At 43.1% G+C, this 17,628-nt stretch overlaps 1 protein-coding gene across 3 annotated transcripts in view; it reads right to left on the bottom strand.

Annotated features, from left to right (window-relative positions):
- The window catches only part of LOC147702977 (organic cation/carnitine transporter 2-like), a 562,174-nt gene extending 544,884 nt beyond the window's left edge, over nucleotides 1-17,290 (bottom strand). Inside the window, exon 1 of one of the 3 annotated variants that reach the window (XR_015297558.1) lies at nucleotides 16,610-17,242. Coding sequence is in view for 2 of the 3 variants with exons in the window: in XM_086931557.1 (XP_086787683.1) it covers nucleotides 16,610-17,005 (396 nt within the window). In the remaining variant the exon portion in view is untranslated. Of the gene's footprint in view, nucleotides 1-16,609 lie in introns of all 3 variants that reach the window. The other 2 variants (XM_086931557.1, XM_086931559.1) reach the window with 2 other exon arrangements.
- Between the last annotated feature and the right edge of the window lie 338 nt (nucleotides 17,291-17,628).

Below are 17,628 nucleotides of genomic sequence, written 5' to 3' on the forward strand. Positions count from 1 at the left end.
GTTTGCGACACTGAGACTGTTCCCCAACTCTCACCTACCTCCTTCCCCCCTTTCTACTCCCTACAAAACACCGAACTGGAATCACAAGAGCAGGAATACGATAATTTGGACTGGCCCTTTAACTGTGAGATGGCTGAGGAATGGGCAGGGCTACAATCAGACGTGAAGACGTCTTATACCGACAAGCGCGACACACAGGTGTGCTTGTTCACCCGGAGGGAGAGAGTTGACGAGTGGAGTGGAGTGGAGAGGAGCAGAAGGACGTTACAGATGGAGAGAGACGAGAGAACAACGAGGAAGCTGAGACGAGAGGACGGACTGCGGAGGAAGAAGGAAGTAAGCCAGGAGGCCAACGGCCCCACGCGTCGCCCAGCCATACACCCGAGGGAGGTGTATGGCTCAACCAGGTACGAAATAGAATCAAGGGCTGGGTTGGACGTAAGGGCGGTTCCAGTATCTGACCTGTGTATCCCGGTGTCCCGCTATTACCCTATCCCGAGCACGTACCCTCACAAGTCCACAGTTTAGAAATTAGTGCACGGATTGTGATCTCCTCACTACCCATTCCCTGACCTAGGTGTACATAACTGAACAGTACACTCACCTAGTGTTCTCTATTTTTGTTTACTCCGAGAGCCAAAACGGAACCGGACGAAGTATTTTCTCGTCGTAGCCGGGAGAGAACTCGTCGAGACGAACTCCCCAAGTCCCACGCCCGGAGGTCCGATAGAAGCCGTTCACCACGCCGGACTCTACCAAGGAGAAAGACTTGTACTGATTCTTTATATAAAATCAATAAATACCACCTTAACTAAGAAACGTTGGCTGCCGATTACTACTGTGCCTCTTACAGGCGTCTAATGCATTTATCGAATGGGATGCATTCAAGGTGGTAGTGCAGGGTAGGGCCATAGGTACAACGGTAGGGGCACGCCAAGAACTTCACAAGTCGCTAGTGGAGGTGGAAAACCGTAAGGGCGATCTAGAGAAGGCTGCAATTGTGGATGGGACGAAGAAAGAGTCTTTGCAGGAAACGCGTATACAACATGCAGAACTGCTGGAGTCAATGAGAGTGATTGATCATACGGCATTCATACAAAGTGTACATGGTGAGTCAGATAGAGCAGTAGCCTTGCTGGCTAGAATATTACGAGATGCCCCCCGCATGTGGCAATACCCCGTATTCTGTCTAGCACAGGCGGCATGCTTACTACGCAGGGGGACATTAACTCTGCGTTCCGTGATTATTACGCCACCTTGTATGGCCCTCCAGTGGGCCAGACGGACTCACAGATAGATGAGTATTTATCGGACTTGACATACCCGACGATACCGGAAACACTCCGCAAGGGTCTGACCGGTCACATTACAATGCATGAGATTAAACAGGCTATAAGGGATCTACCTCGCAACAAAATGCCTGGTATTGACGGCCTGCGCGTAGAGTTCTATGATACGTATGCAGAGTTGTTGGTACCGCAACTGGTGAGTTTATATTAAGAAATATGGGAGAGGCGCTCACTACCCCAAACATCTGCACAGGCACTGGTCATTGCACTTCCAAAACCGGGCAGAGACCACACTATTATGGCTAACTATCGTCCGTTGTCATTATTGACCACAGAATACAAGATTCTGAGTAAGATACTCGCTAACAGACTAGTCCCGCACTTGTCAAAATTGATTCACGGTGACCAAACTGGATTCTTACCAGCTCGAAGTACATCCCTTAATATTCGGAAATTACACTATTTATTGACCGAAGCCCCGAAGACCTACCTGCTCGCCGGATGTGTGTCCCTAGACTTACGCCAGGCCTTTGACTCCATTCAGTGGGGGTACATGCTCCGTGCACTGGAGAAATTTGGCATTCCGATGGAATATATTGAATGGGTGAGGATACTGTATGAGGCGCCAACGGCGCGGACTAGGACCGGGGGACACATCTCGGCGGCGTATACTATACACAAAGGCACTCGTCAGGGTTGCCCGTTGTCCCCCCTCCTCTTTATATTGGCGCTCGAACCCTTGGCTATACGGCTGCGCCGTGATTTTGCAGATTTGGGGATCAGTTTGGGTAACACCACACACCTATTCTCGGCCTACGCTGACAATATTTTATTATATTTATCAGACCTCTATGCCCCGCTGGCTCCACTGTTTGAAGCGTTTTGCGGATTTGAGGGCGTATCTGGGCTGGCTTTAAATACGTCCAAGACGCATGCCTTTTTCTTTACGGAGGGGCGGATGTTGAGGAACTAGACATTGGGGGCTCTACAATTCAGGTTACACCCACGTTGTTCCGCTATTTAGGCATCCAAATTTATCGGACATCAGCGGATATGCTAGACGGGAATCTGAATAAGGCTATCAGGGCGTTGAGGTCTAGCATCGCGTTCTGGATGACGTTACCACTCTCCGTCCCCGGCAGGGCTGCAATAGCGAAAATGGTTATGCTACCTCGCTTGCTCTACTATTTTACAAACCTTCCTATACTGGTACCACAGAGCACTTTAGCATTGATTAATACGCTATTGACCGATCTTATCTGGGGTACGGGCAGAAGGCGCATTAGCCTTAAAAAAACTTCAGATCTGCTCTACTGCTGGCGGTTTGGGAGTGCCGGACTTCCGTGCCTACTATTATGCTGGTCAGCTGCAGTGGTTGTCCTGCTGGACTGCAGGACGTGACCTGCATGAAATAGATTACACATTAGATGACATAGAAAGAGGCAGATTGAAGGCTCTTCTGCTTCTGGGGAGTAGTACCCCTGCAATCCTCCCCCTCTACTACTGACAGCCCTACGATGCTGGAAAGCGGCACTGAGATACACTCGTTTGGGTGGTGGATATTCCGGAAATATTCCGCTGTTGGGGATTCCACTGGCTACTGGCAGACTAACGAAGCGTATCCTATCCCCTTGGCTGGAGGTAGGTGTGAGTACACTTGCTGATTTGCTTGGAGACGGGACACTTATGGATCATGATACATTTGTGCAATGCACTGGTGCTCCGACTTCTATGTTTCTCACACACATGGAGCTGGCCAGATTTGTAAAGAAAACCTGGGCCCCGCGGGGTATATCCCCCCCTGACAATGATTTGATAAAGATGATGTACTACATGGGAAGAGGGAGACACTTGGTAAAATGGTTGTATAATGGCATTAGTGCGCACACGAGGCTCACCCTCCACATATTGAAGACCCAATGGGAGGAGGAATTGGGGAAGGACCTCTCGGATAGGGAATGGGCGATAGTGCTGGAACACCCCAAAAATATCCCAAGGAATGCTAGATTTAAGTTTATACAGACGATGATTTTACACCGCGCATATCTCACTCCTCATAGACTAGACAAGATGTTTCCCCAGACGCAGCACCACTGCCTGCGTTGTCTGCTAAGCGGGGCGGGATTCCAACACATGGTATGGGATTTTCCTAAACTAAGACATTATTGGGAATCGGTGCGACATCTATTGGAAGCCTCCACACACATTACTAGCACAAACACAGCGGCGGAATTCATTCTAGGGCTACATGCCCGGATCACCACTAACAAAGTGCAATACCGCTTTATAAATTTGGCATGCATAATAGCCATACGTAATATAACTAGAAAATGGAAATCCCGTCTCCCTCCTGAGGTACACATCTGGAGAGAGAAAGTCCTGCGCTGGGCTGCGGCAGAGGGCACCGCACTCCGTAGGGAAGAGGCAAGGGGTTTTAGAAAGACACCGATCTCTTTTGAATGGGAAGTAATGTTGGAAGGTTTAAGAACACAAGCAGAAGGGACATAGGTTTCATCTAGGTTGGTACAGTACTGGGAGTTGGGGTCATGGGTATGAGATGCAATACACATCCACACTGCGGTATGCCACTAAACGTATTCTCACCCTGTTAACTTGTGGCGCTGCCCACCCTTCTAGTAGTTCCGACAGTATATGTACAACGACATCGCCGACCGTGACCTTGGGGAGGAGGGTGGCGGGGAAGACTTATTCAGGAGGATAGTTTTATCTCATTTTGTTTTTTGTTACTTAATTAATATTAAAAATGTCCTCTTCCTTTCATTATAGTAATAGTGCAGATACACTATGCATGGTGCAGAACTGCACAATTGCCCTACCCGATATTGACGTTCATGTCGGTTTGTAACAGATTTAACTATTATTGTGCCTGCAGGGACGCCTAGACACTATACTTCTGTACCATGTTTTACCCACTGCATTGTTAATGATTATGTGGCTTCATCAGGATTTCATTCTACTGTAATGTCTTGTATTAGATATGAAACTAATAAAACATGTTTAAAAAAACCTGTTCATGGAGCCTCTAATGAAAGATCTGCAATTTTGCAATGTGCAATACCACATGAAATTCGTAAACATAAGGAATCCACCCACAAGGCACTAAATGAAACCATATGGATGATCTTGGTGGTGATGTGGTTCCTACATTGGTGGGAAGCACATTGTGCTTTTTAAATACCCCTCACACACCAAAAGGGCCCTTGGTGTTATGCTTCATCATAGGGGTCTTCGCAACCCTCTACGGAGCGCAGCGTGCTACTAACCAGCAGATACGGGGGAGCACTTGATGTAACCACTATGTGTAGTGTGTGAGGGTGTGAGTGGTAGGGTCAGAAGTGAATAGTGAGTGAATGTTAAAAAATACCTGGCAGATGAGGACTAGAGGAATTTTAATAAACCCCCTGCTGGTATTGTTAAAAACAGTAAAGTGGAGGTTTAATGTATTAATGTACAATGTCTCCTATGTGTCTGTGTCAACATGTTTCGAAGTCAAATGCTTCTTCAGGACAGGTACACAGATCCCTACCCTACTCACAAGACAGTAAAATACAGTCTACAATATAGGGAATACTATGTGATTATTAATTTTATATTGTGCCTATTATTCTCAGTATGGTGTGGCGACAAAGTAATTTCTTATCTCCTCCTGAAACACAAAGGTAAAAAAGGTACATTTAGTTGGATCAGCTGATTCCAGATGTGATGGTCGTGACCTGTAATAGTGAAACATACAGCGTCCATACAACCCAAGGAAGAATATATAGTGTAAGGGCAGTTCCCCGTAAAAAAGAAAAACAGATGTCATACTTGCTATCTAGTAGTCTGAGGCCTCATGAGCCTTCAGGGAGAAAATGCAGGGTATCCCTGTGCTTATTGAAGCACTCTGTGTGGAAAAAATCGTATTCGGAGAAATGCTTAAGACTCACTTGAAAAAGGCTATCACAGTCTCGTGGATGCGGCTACTAGATAGCAAGTATGACATCTGGTTTTTGGATATTTACAGTTTTCCCCTTTAATAACATGTTATTGGACTACAGAAACAATCTAAATGAATGTGTGTGTATTTTATGTTACACGTTTTGTATGTCAAGTCTACGTTTTCTTTTTTACAGGGAACTGCACTTACACTATATAGTCTTCCATGGGTTGTATGGACATTGTATGTTTCACTATTACAAGTCACGACCATCGCATCTGGAATCAGCTGATCAGCTGATCCAGCTAAATGTTCAATATTATATCCAACAAAGCCATAGTTATTGATTATTTATCTTATAGAACTAACAACCATTGACAACGCCAATAGTTCTGGCTTGTTGTAGATGTACTGTTACTTGATGTATTATATTTTTTGGATGCAATAACAGAAGCAGCAAAATACCAGTTGGGCGGCACACTACGGTAAGCACAGATTTTTACTGAAGTGATTTAAGCCAGACGCTTAATTACATCGGCCACACCCCTTTAAAAGAACCCCCTGTTTTTTCATCCCACTTAAAGCCCTGGTAACTGTAGAATACGCTATTGTTACACGTAAATGAAAATCCAAGTATTGTAAAATTGTGTATCCATATATACTGACGGAGTAGCGCGTCTTTTGTTGTTTGTCTTTTCTGTAATGGAAGTAGCAAAGCCACTGTTGCTCCTGTTTTTTTACAATGTTTAACTGAAGCAGACAAGCAGCCATACAGGATGAAGGCTGTAGTATATGCATCATGAAGACATGTTTTAACATCGCTATTTTGTGTGCAAGGAATCAATAAAACAATGCAAACAAGACCTTTTCCAATTCACGCTGTAGCTGTGTAATGAAATAGCAGCTTTAAAAGTTAATACATTGATAGACTGGAAACAAGAAGTTAAAGAATCATCCCGGTTTAATTTTCTATTTTTTTATTGTACTTAGCCATCACAAAGTCACCACAACACTGTCACAGAATGGTCTGACACTCGCTTAGTTTACGTTTTTTGCTACTTAAACAAGCACTGACAACGCCAACTCATCTGGCTTTGATGTGTTAACGCATGCATAAATTCTAAGTGCATGAATTAACAGAGGACTATCCACTGCTTATCCATAAGGGCTGTCTTTCAATTCAAGATTTTCAGTAAAATTGCTGACTTTGTAAACGATTTCTTATTTAGTTTCAGTGTATATAATACTATCTAATGTGAACACATCACACCGATCGGGCCGTCCTGGACTTATGTTGGCACATTAGAGCCATACTTGTTGGTTTTTACAGTGCCTATGACAAAGATTCACCCAACTACTCTTGCAACAGGGCTGTAATTGGGCTGAAAGAACTAGGGGGTATTTCTCTCGAAAGGGCGTGGCGGATGGAATTAAGGGCGTGGCATAGAACACATAAAATATATAAACCAAAAACCGGGAGGATTCTTTAACTTCTTGTTTCCAGTCTATCAATGTATTAACTTTTAAAGCATTTATTTTATTCCACAGCGACAATGCATATTAGAAAAGGTCTTGCTAGCATTGTTTTATTGATTCCTTGCACACAAAAATGCAATGTTAAAACATGTCTCCTCGATGCTGATGGAGCGTGATAGTCCTCTAAAATTGTAGGGGTGCATCATAATCATGGTTGGTCCGCACCCGCTTATATTCCTGTGTTGTATTAACATGTGGTCATTAGAAATGTGTTGTAATAATAAAAGGTGTTAAGTGAAAATAATAAAATTTTCTTTGTACCATGCAAGAGAAACAAAATGGTATTTCTGTTTGGGAAGAGTAACCTTTAGTATATTGCAATTGCCTAACAAAAACCTATGTGTAATGTAAAGCATTTTGATTTTAACATGCATCATGTTGGAGTCTGCACGTGAAGATGATTAATTGTGCGTAAATTGTAATAATTGTGGATGCTTGCAAAGGAAAGTACCGATAACCTGTGTGTATAATTTGATGTGTAAAGGCCTAAATGAAATGTTCACATCTGTGTATATGAAAGGCCTATTAGTTTATCCTTATGTTGGCCGATTTGTGTAGGCCAGAAAAATGCAATTTCCCTCGTAAGCTCTCGCATTTGGAGGTAGTCAGCGAATTTCATTTGCATGCAAGGATGTTCTGTTCTCACGTTTTCCGTTGCAGGTGGAAGAAGCAGCCTTTGTTAGTTAAACTAACCCTCTTTGTTTTAGGAGTTAGACATGGAGGAGAGTTGATAAATTGTGCAAAGAATGTCGATAATTGGGAGCTGGTGTTCTTTCTCAGTTAGAAGGCCTGGTAATCAAGGTCATCATGCTAAACATTGGAAGGAATGTGGAAGACTGTGGAAAATTACCTAGGAGAGGTGTCCTGTTGGGATGAGGTGATCTGTGGGCGTGTTTTACAACTTTACGTTTTGTATTAGGGACAGTGTTCAGGGGGTTGAGTTAGGAGAAGGGGTGAGGAGATCGATCTGCAAAGAGCTTTTAGAACAAGCTCTGTAGCATTGGCAACTTGACCCATACAGCGTAAGTGTACTTCTTAGGAAGTCTTCACGAGCTGTCACCTTTAATTGATCTTGCATGGGAAATGCTAAGTAGGGATGTCACTTTAGAGATAGAGTAGGGATAGTCTAATGCTTTTCACTTTCCAGCCACAGATGAAGTCTGACTTAGATATTGGAGCGGTACTTGCATGTGTTCTGTTTTTGGAACTTTTCATTCTTTTCAAGATTCATTGAATCAAGTTAACTCGTAGATATAGCTTTGTATTAGTTCCCATGTACTTTTACAACCTCGTCTTGAGGTGCTTGTACATTCAGTTATTTTTGGCTTTGTAACAAACCCCTTAAATTTGAATTTGGAGTTGGTAGTCGTTTAAGCCAAAGGCATTGTAAATGTTGGATTGTCTCAAACGAGTCAAATCTCCCCTTTACACTTCTCAGCAGGTAATAACGATACATCGACCAAGGGTTCCTAGTTAAATTCAGGTAGCGGAATCCGGCCTTATCAATGCATATACTACATCCTTCATCCTGTATGGTTGCTTGCCTGCTTTAGTTAAACATTGTAAAAGCACGAGCAACAGTGGCTTTGTTACTTCCATGACAGAAAAGACAGACAACAAAAGAAGCGCTACTCCGTCAGTATATATGGAGAGACAATTTTATAGTACATTACATTTTAATTTACATGTAACAATAGCGTATTCTGCAGTTACCAGGGCTTCAAGTGGGATGAAAAAACTGTGGGATTCTCAAAGAGGTGTGGCCGATGTTATTAAGGGTCTGGCTTAAATCACTTAAGCTACAAATCTCTTCTAAGCATAGATGCCGCCCGATTGGTATTTTGCTGCTTCTGCCATTGCATCCAAATAATATAATACAGCAAGTAACATTATACCTACAACAAGCCAGGACTATTGGCGTTGTCAATGGTTTTTAGTTTCATATGATAAATAAGCAACAACTATGTTGTCGTTGTATCTAAAACTAAAAATACTTTGACTGTGAAACAACTAGAACAAATCTCTTTGTTGTTACATCAAAGGCAGTGAAGGGTGGGACTGCTGTAGAGTTTAAATAATTGTTTGCCATGAGGCTGAGAGCTAAATAGAGAGCCCGATAAAGACCCATCTCAGCACCTGCATTTTAGACATCTGCTTTTTTAAGCGGGACCCGGGCTGCTTAAAGCAATAATACGGATTGAGTTTTTGAGGACACTGAGCGAACTGGGGGCAAGCTAACAAGTCATTGAAGAACGTAGGGCAGCTCATCCAGATCGGTATATAAAACCTTTATAAATAAAAAAATGTTGCAATGTGGCAGTCCCTACTGCAACCCAGCAATCAGCAAGTGGCAGGCCAATACAGCAAAGCAGTTAACAGAAATGGTGGTTTCTCCTGGCAGCACAGCAGTGTGCCTGGCAATGTGCAGATGTAGAGCCAATAGCATCTGGCTAAAAGTTCCACGCAGAGGCTGATTAGATGGGGGTCAGAGCCCCAGTACTTAAACAAAAAAATGCCCTTGATTTAGGGAGTGACTTCAAAAGAACCCTAAGAAGTACCCTTTCAACCCACTGCTGGCTCCATACGATTAGCAGGGAGTAAATCAGCCCTTTGTGTGAGGCCAGGACACCACCTATTCATATGTAAGTGTAAATCACCTCTCCCTCTCCCTGCCCAGGAAGACTATCAGTGTGCAGATGAATGCAGATGTATCCCCTGTCACATCTAGCCCATACTGTGTTGTGGCTGTCTAGAGAGAACGCACCAAGTGTAGCTCTCACCGAGCCCAGACATATATTGGAGACAGGCTGTAAAGCACAAAGAGCTATAAGCGTAGATAAATGCCCTCTTTCTAAAAGTGGTATCAAGGGGAGTTAGGCCCAATGGACCAGGCTCTGGCTGGGCTGTTTATTAATGTGTAGCAGGGAAGTCAGCCAGGACCTGTGTTATTTTGACGTTTCTGAGTTTAACGCTAGACCAAACTATTTCTTTTCATTTGATCTGGTACTTTATTTATTTTTTTTCTTTAACTTTTTTTTAAAGACTTTGTCAAATATTTGAAATAGAAAGAGACAATAAAGTCAATATACAGAAAACACTTATGTACATGTGAAAAACATTAAACAACACAATTGTGTTCTGGCAACACGATATAAATAAACATTGATGTGAAAAAAATCATTAGTGTGAGAGATCATCAAAAAAACATCCTAATATCTTAGAAGTCTTAAATTGTCTATTGCATCTAAGACAAAATCCTATTTTACATATTGATATTATTTCATAAATATTCTATTTCAATTATGAAAGAATAGGAAAACACGGGGAAAACATTAGTGCCTAATACATGGGACTTCTCCTCTAAATATAGACAAAAACTTAATTCATAATTCCTCCATGTCCGTATCATGAATACTAATAAAGCCAACGTGTTTCAAGTCTCTGATATTTACTATGCAGAGTCTCATCAGGGCTCTTGAATTTTGGCAGCAATGTAGGTTTCTAAAATTAGGATGAGCGAAAAAACATATGTTTAAAATAACAAATGACTAACATTCTTTTATTACATTTTAGCTTCCTCTTTAATTCTGCAAACTGATTAATGTACCTGGACAATGGTTTATTTGTTGTCCATTCAAGTTTCTTTATCTGTGTGCGAGAAGGAACCATATTTTAGAATTATTTTTTGTTGGCGCTAGCTTATATAGAGAGCTTAAATGTAGGCTACACCATTCAGCTTTTAAAAGCCTACCTTTTCCTTCAGCTGAGTTTGCTGAACCTAGAGCTTCTCTACCTCTAAGATGTCATGGACCGGCTCTACGTGAGGAGGCGTTCTGTATGCGTTGGAGTCTTTTCAGGAGTATGGCTGTTGTTCCCAAGTTGCCGTAGTCCAACCTTCTGCTGACGAAGGCCTGGGTGACCATTCTTCTTGTTTCGGTGGGGATCCACCTGCAGATCTTGCGGAGCATGCGGAGGGTGTTGAAGCAGGAGGACGAGACACCGTTGACTTGCTTGGTCAGGGAGAGTGAGGAGTCGAGGATGAACCCCAGGTTGCGTCCGTGGGAGTCGGTGCTGCTCCCGGTGCGGTCAGGCACTAGGAGTCGTCCCAGGCTTAGGGGGTGGAGCCGAGGATGAGGACCTTTGTCTTGTCTGAGTACAGCTTCAGACGGCTGTTCTTCATCCACTCGGTGACGGCTTACATTCTTTCGTGGAGGTTGGTTTTGGTGGTGAGGGGGTCCTTGGCGAGGGAGAGGATCAGCTGGGTGTCGTCGGCGTAGGAGATGATGTTGAGGTCATGCAGTCGGGCGACATGGGCGAGAGGTGCCATGTAGACATTGAACAATGTCTGGCTCAGGGATGATCCTTGGGGTACGCCGCAGATGAACTTCATTGTTAAAGCAACAGAAGATTCCAAATTGTGCAGCCAGAATGGAAACAGGCTTGAAGAAATTTGACCAGGTCTCAAAATACTCAGAGACAGCTACACTGGCTTCCAGTAAAGTGACATGTCTGTATCAATGCATTTGGCCTTAGACATAGGGTCGTTTACGAATTTGTTACGTCCTGACTCAAGAAAATATTTTCTATGCACAGAGATTTTACACCCCTTCACGTCAGTTCTCATTTTTTCAGCACGGTAAACTGATTAAACTCTTGCATGCTCAATGGCGGTGCTTAAAATATGCACAAAACACTGCAGTGACCTTTCTGTTCATATCTGAAGTACTAGGAATCAAAAATCTTTCGAAAAAGCCCTTAATACGTTTATGTTTGGTTAATTCCACTGGTTGACCAGTGCTAGCTCTACCTAGACTGGTCTGGTGTTGTTTTCTGATTACACTGTTATTACTAGTGCTGAGATGCTCCCTGTAGAGTGTGTGCTTTACAAATATTGAACAGGGCAAGAACAAAGGTGTGGGTCCTGTGTCTGAACTGGCTTGGACCCCTTTAATATGCTCAACAAACAAAGAGGCCAGACAGGTTTGTTTTTTAGAAGATTGTTGATCCCGCCCAGCCAATTAGTTCTGAAGGGTCATCTATTTTATTTGTGTTTTTTTGTATTTTTAGAAAAACATTAAACCATTTAATTATACATGTCATCAAACGAACAGTGAAAAAATACATACATACAAGTGAAATGTGCAATAATTTACAAGTGCTATACAGGTGATAAAAAATATATATACACTGTCAGTTCATACAGGCAACACCAAAAGCATTGAATCAAATACCTAACAATAAATTGACATTAGGAACCAGTCCTTTGTATTAGGCACAAGAAGACAGGCGGACAAACAGTTCAAAAGCACTGCCTGCCTGTCTTACTAAACCAAGGATACGAAAATTAATTGGGGGGTTACAAGACTAGGGATACCACTGTATAGATTTAAACGGCCCTAGTAGCACCCTTGTTCTTTTTCCAAGGCTTAGGGTCAACGCGTTTCGAACCACAACTTTAGTATGGGTTCTCCTCAGGACACGGACTGAAGGTTCTAGAAATAATAACGTCTGAAACCTGTACAGTCAATTTTTTCTATTCACATAGGTATTATTCTTCAGAAAAAAGCATTTATCCTCCCATTCCATTTATCTTTAAATTTATTACCAAAGTTCTAATGACTTACAAAGTTCTAAATAATATGTATACAAGATGCACCACAAGCATACTATTATTAGGGCAATTTATGCAAAAGACAATAATTAAGAGAAGGTGAGTAATCAGTTTATATTTTAGGAAAATTCTACTTTGTATTTGATAATGAAATGATTCTGAAATCACAGCTTCTATATAAATGTGAAAGTAAATTATAATAAATATATATGCAACTTCCTGTAATATTATAAGGGGTGGAGGAGCATGCAATGTAACTTTCTCAACCCCAGTGATTTCATTGAAAGTATGTCACATGGTGGGGTTCAAGGCTGTATTGTAGGTGTCCAGAGAACTTCCTTACCTAGCTTTCGGCTTCACCCTAGAACCCTCCCTCCATGCCGACGATAGGGCGCTACTTGATCTCATGCTCACTGCAGCTGTTAAAATTGTCCTCAGCAACTGGAAGGATTCTAGCAAAGCTACTTTTGCATGCTGGCTCAACTGGATAATTAGCCTCAGGGGAGCGGATAACATAGCTCTCCAACAATCACCATGGCGCCCCCATATGAGCAAGATGTGGTCTACCCTTGACAGTTATTTTACCACCCATAAACCACCTTAGATACTATCCCCCCCCCGTTCCGATGCATTTAACGCCATCACAATACAAAAATGTGGAGCTAATATGATTCTTCGACTCGCCCTGACATCCGGAGTCCCACCTACATATCGTTGGTGATATCATTTACATGTAACTGTCCGGATACACCGTCTACGGAGGAATGTATTATTGTGTGACCTATTGTATTTTGCTTTTTACCCCTATTCGCTTTATGGTACTGTACTGTTCTCTTGTAATTTTGTATGTTTTTAAGTCTGTACTATGTGTATTTTTATTTTACAACTGAAACTTCCAATAAAAACCTATTTGAATTAAAAAAAAAGGCTATATTGTAGGTCAATGGGATATTACTTGCCCTCTACTTTCCTCAGTCAAATTGCCAGGGAGAGGTCATTTAACAGCAATCACTTAAAGGAACAGAATAAACTAATATGAAAAAGGTGAAGGTTATTAAATAAGAATGAAGGAGGGCAGGTTGGTAACAACAGGAGGATAGTTGGATGTAGACTATTTCTGTTTATTAAATGAATTATTAAATAGTTAGTAGAGGGGCTTAATGTATTATAGTGGCAAAAGAGTGTGGTCATATGCTCACCAGTGCTTTGGCATGAAGTAAAATTACCCATGCCTTTGATTGGTTTGGTGTCAGATAAGGAGGTACCATCAGTCTTACTGTTTTACTAAATATGGAATTTATTGCGCCCCAATTTCCATTCACAAATATAAGCAAAGTAAACAAAAATGATGGGTGGATTACCTGCAAATGTCTTAACCTCAGGCATTCACTTAGAGCTAAATTCAACTCCTTTTGACCATTTTATTTACCACTATGCCACTTCTGACAGGGATCAGTCAAGTACTAATCTGACTTGGTCGAGCCAAAACTAACAGACCAGGTCCTCTTTAGATGGAAACACAAGTAATCCGAGGCCAGTGTTAGCCTAATTGAATCTCATCAGTGAGGTGCACAGCAAGAATGCAAACCGTGTCAGCAGCAGTTAGCCGTCACATTTAGTGCATTACAATGAGACATAAAGATTAAGAGTGCCATTATAGCAGTGTCAGTCTCTAGTAATGGCTCAAATGTTGCACTACAGTTCATTGGATTTTTTCACCCACTATGCCAATCCAAGCTGGTACCAGTCAAAATTCAAATCAGACTTTTTTCTTCTCCAAAATGAGCAGTCGAGCTGTCAGAACATCGGCAGATAAGGTACAACCCTTTGATCATGAACCTACGCATCTATCAGACCATTTTCATGTTCAGTCTGTGTGTCTGAAGTTACCTTGTTTCAGGAGAATAGAGAAGTGACTTTCAGTCCCGTTCTTTTTAAGATAAAGTGTATAGATTTTGTACAAAATGAAGTGTAGAATCTTTGATATTAACTTTCGGATGGCAGACTTATTCCCATGTCTAGATCTACTGAAAGATTTTAAGTGGAATTTTAAAAAAAGTGTGGGTCTCCAAAAAGAGCATGGCCTAAGAAGGGTAGCTATGAATTCTTTCCAAGAGGCGTGGCCTTCGTAATTAAGGGTATGGTTTAGACATGTAAACTAAAATCCTGTGCTCAAGTAGTGTAACACTTCACCGGTATTTTGGGGCCGTTGCATCCAAATATAAAACAACTGATATAAGCTTAAAACAAGACAGGCTTATTGAATTTGCCAATGGTTATTAGCTGTTTGAGGTAAATAAATAACAATTATTTTGTTTTAATAACTAATATTGAAAATGTTTACATTCTGAAAATATGAGACTGAATTAACCATTACTAATGTTTCTCAAAGGGACTTTAGTCTTCAGAATGGTTTACACCATTTTTATCTCTACCAGCTTTCTGAAATCCACCATCTGCATCTCCAATACTTCAACACTCCCTAACACACAACGCACCCACTCATCTGTAAGCACTGCATTTTGTTTTACTTTTGTATTGATAATATTTTGACATCTGTGTACCACCTTCACACACATTTGCAATGAATCACAACTACAATTACAACTGGAACGCATCGCTACTGCTCCATGTGCTGAGCAGAGAGGCCAAAATTGGAGGACTTTGTATTCTGAACACCGTTTTAACACACTGCCAAGCACTGTAAGAACTCAGCCTCTGTTCCAGACTTCTCAATCGTGGCCCATCGCGCAAATAAGGACTCTCACACAACTCTGAATATAGCATAAAAGGTCACCTTTATTACCAGGACAGCCAAAGACAGACCCGCAACATAAACTTTTTCCAAACAAACCTTTTGCTTTATTTTCAACCTTTCCATATAACCATTTCCATTTCCAATGCTTTATTTCCCAAACCATGACTTGTTTTATACCATCCGTATGTTTTCCTTCTTCTTTCCATCTCATCCCCACCTACCCTCCCAAGCCCTCCCCCTTAGAGAAAGGATGAATCCGCTCTAGATTATCCAATCCCCATAACACATGCCGACAACACAACAAAAAAGTCTGCCTGTAGTGTCCTGAGGTGACATCCTGACATTTTGTCTTATATCAGAGATTTTATGCATGTACTAATTTATATATTTATTTCTTATGTTATTCTCTTTTTTTTTTTTTACACATAACAAACAGTGACACGCGACAGTAACAAGAAACACCCTACCCTTGATTTGTGCAACCAGGGTGCGTGGGTGGGTCAAACACGACACCACCGCTCCTCTCACTCGCTCAGAGTGACGTCAAACCCTCCCTCCCCTCCCTTCACTTGGACCTAGCCCCTCCCACCACCCAATCAGGCCGCGTGAGGTCGTCCCTGGCGCGAAATACCCCAGGGGGACATTGGCTTTGCCAAGTGCCCCTGGGGACCCATTACAAACGCCTGGAGACGACTCAGTTAATTGTGTGAGCTAACAAGAGTAATATCTGGTACACTAAAAAAACACTACACAGACACAACATCCATGAAAAATCAAACATTTTTAGGGGAGATTAAGCTTTAAATATAAACAGAAAGAACATATCGAGCAGAAAATACCTTAACGTTTATTAAATTGTCATTGTTTAGAAATACATCAGTGTTTACACTTGGAAAGTTAAGGACGTGAATATAGGACCCGAAAAGGTCACGTTTTAATGTTTCGTGATTGCTGGCGGAGACGGAACACTTATGACCTTGGTTACTGATCTAATAATCATATTCAACTTAAGTTGAAAATGTAGGCAACGTGATCAAAACAAATACTACTCTCAAATAAATGGAAAAGTAGTTACTGTAAAAAAATAAAAAAAAAGGTTTGGAGCAATAGCCCAAAAAATATGAAGCACCGGATACGGATGCTAGTTAAGATGATATATATGGGCCACAAATACATTTTAAAAAACACAACTCTGGTCATTTACATCAATTCTGCCGATTAACCGTTATTCTAAAAAACAGGTGTAGTGACACCAACCCAAAAATACGGTTTCTTTCCTTGCCTAAGATATAAACATTGCTCTCGCAAAGTCAACACATTATTACTTCGTTCTGTCTAAGCGGGGTGTTAATGTGTTAGCAGGCCAAAGTATGCGAGCATGGGACCCCAACCCACAGAAAAGGGAGCATGAAAGAGGGAGGCGCTTACTCTGAGGGTACAACACAGCACAGACAGCAGGTGGCGCTGCGCACACTGACCTCTGTAACTATGGTGCTGCTGTAGACGTCGGCGCTGTAGCTCCAGCCGTCCAGGCACTTCTCCTGCGGCACCTCGCTCAGGTCCACGTCCACCCCCGGGGTCAGTCCAAGCGCCGAGAAGTTGCTCAGAAGCGCCAGCCGGTAGCGGCGGCACCTGCTCTCCGCCAGGGTCCCGTCCGCCTGCTTCTCCAGCGGCAGGCTGGCGTTCCTCCAGGGGGCACTGAGGTTGGCGCTGGCGGGCACCAGGCAGCGGTGCTCTGGGGTGGCGGACAGGAAAACCGCCGAGAGCCCGTTGAAGCCGTTGGGGATGATGCTGGCGCTGAGCAGGAAGAAGATGGTGCGCTGGAAGGGCCCCCACTCGCCCAGGAAGGCGGTCTCCTTCTCGTAGTCTCGCATGGCTGCGCGGGGAGCTAGGTGCAGCGCCAGGTACCGGCGGCCACCTGAGGATTAGCCTGGCGCAGAGCCGCATAGAGCAGGTGCTGGAGAGCGAGAAGCTCCCGCTTCAGCCTGGGGTTTTGAGGGAGCGGGCCGGGCCGGCCCGGGGGGGAGGCGGCCTTGGCAGCCCGGCTCTGGGTGAGGGAGGGGACTGGAGGGCGGCCCTGTCCTTATCACGGACACAGCATGGCCTGTGCTGCTAGTAACAGCGACCGTAGCCCGTGTCACGTGGAGCTGGGGAACGCCTACAGTTCCTGCTCGCAGTCACCACCTTCCCTTTCGCATGCCGAGGAGCAGGGTTTCTGTACGTAACTAAGCAACAGTCCTGTCAAAAGAGCTGTCACCCGGAGCGGGGCGCTTTGCCGCACGCGCCTTAAACAAACATAACATTTGGCCTACCTTTCACCAGGCGACCTCATCAGCTGTTCAACAGTCCCGTCAACATGTGTGCCCCACAAGTTAACCATATAATGCACTCTGCGGCACTCCTGTCCCAACGTAAACATCATTCTTGGAGTGGACGACAACCCACTCAATACCGGGACCGATTAAGCTGTTGTCAGTTTTCAGAATCGGATTACATT

The sequence above is a fragment of the Lissotriton vulgaris genome, chromosome 7 (assembly GCF_964263255.1).
Source record: "Lissotriton vulgaris chromosome 7, aLisVul1.2, whole genome shotgun sequence".
Lineage (NCBI taxonomy): Eukaryota > Metazoa > Chordata > Amphibia > Caudata > Salamandridae > Lissotriton > Lissotriton vulgaris.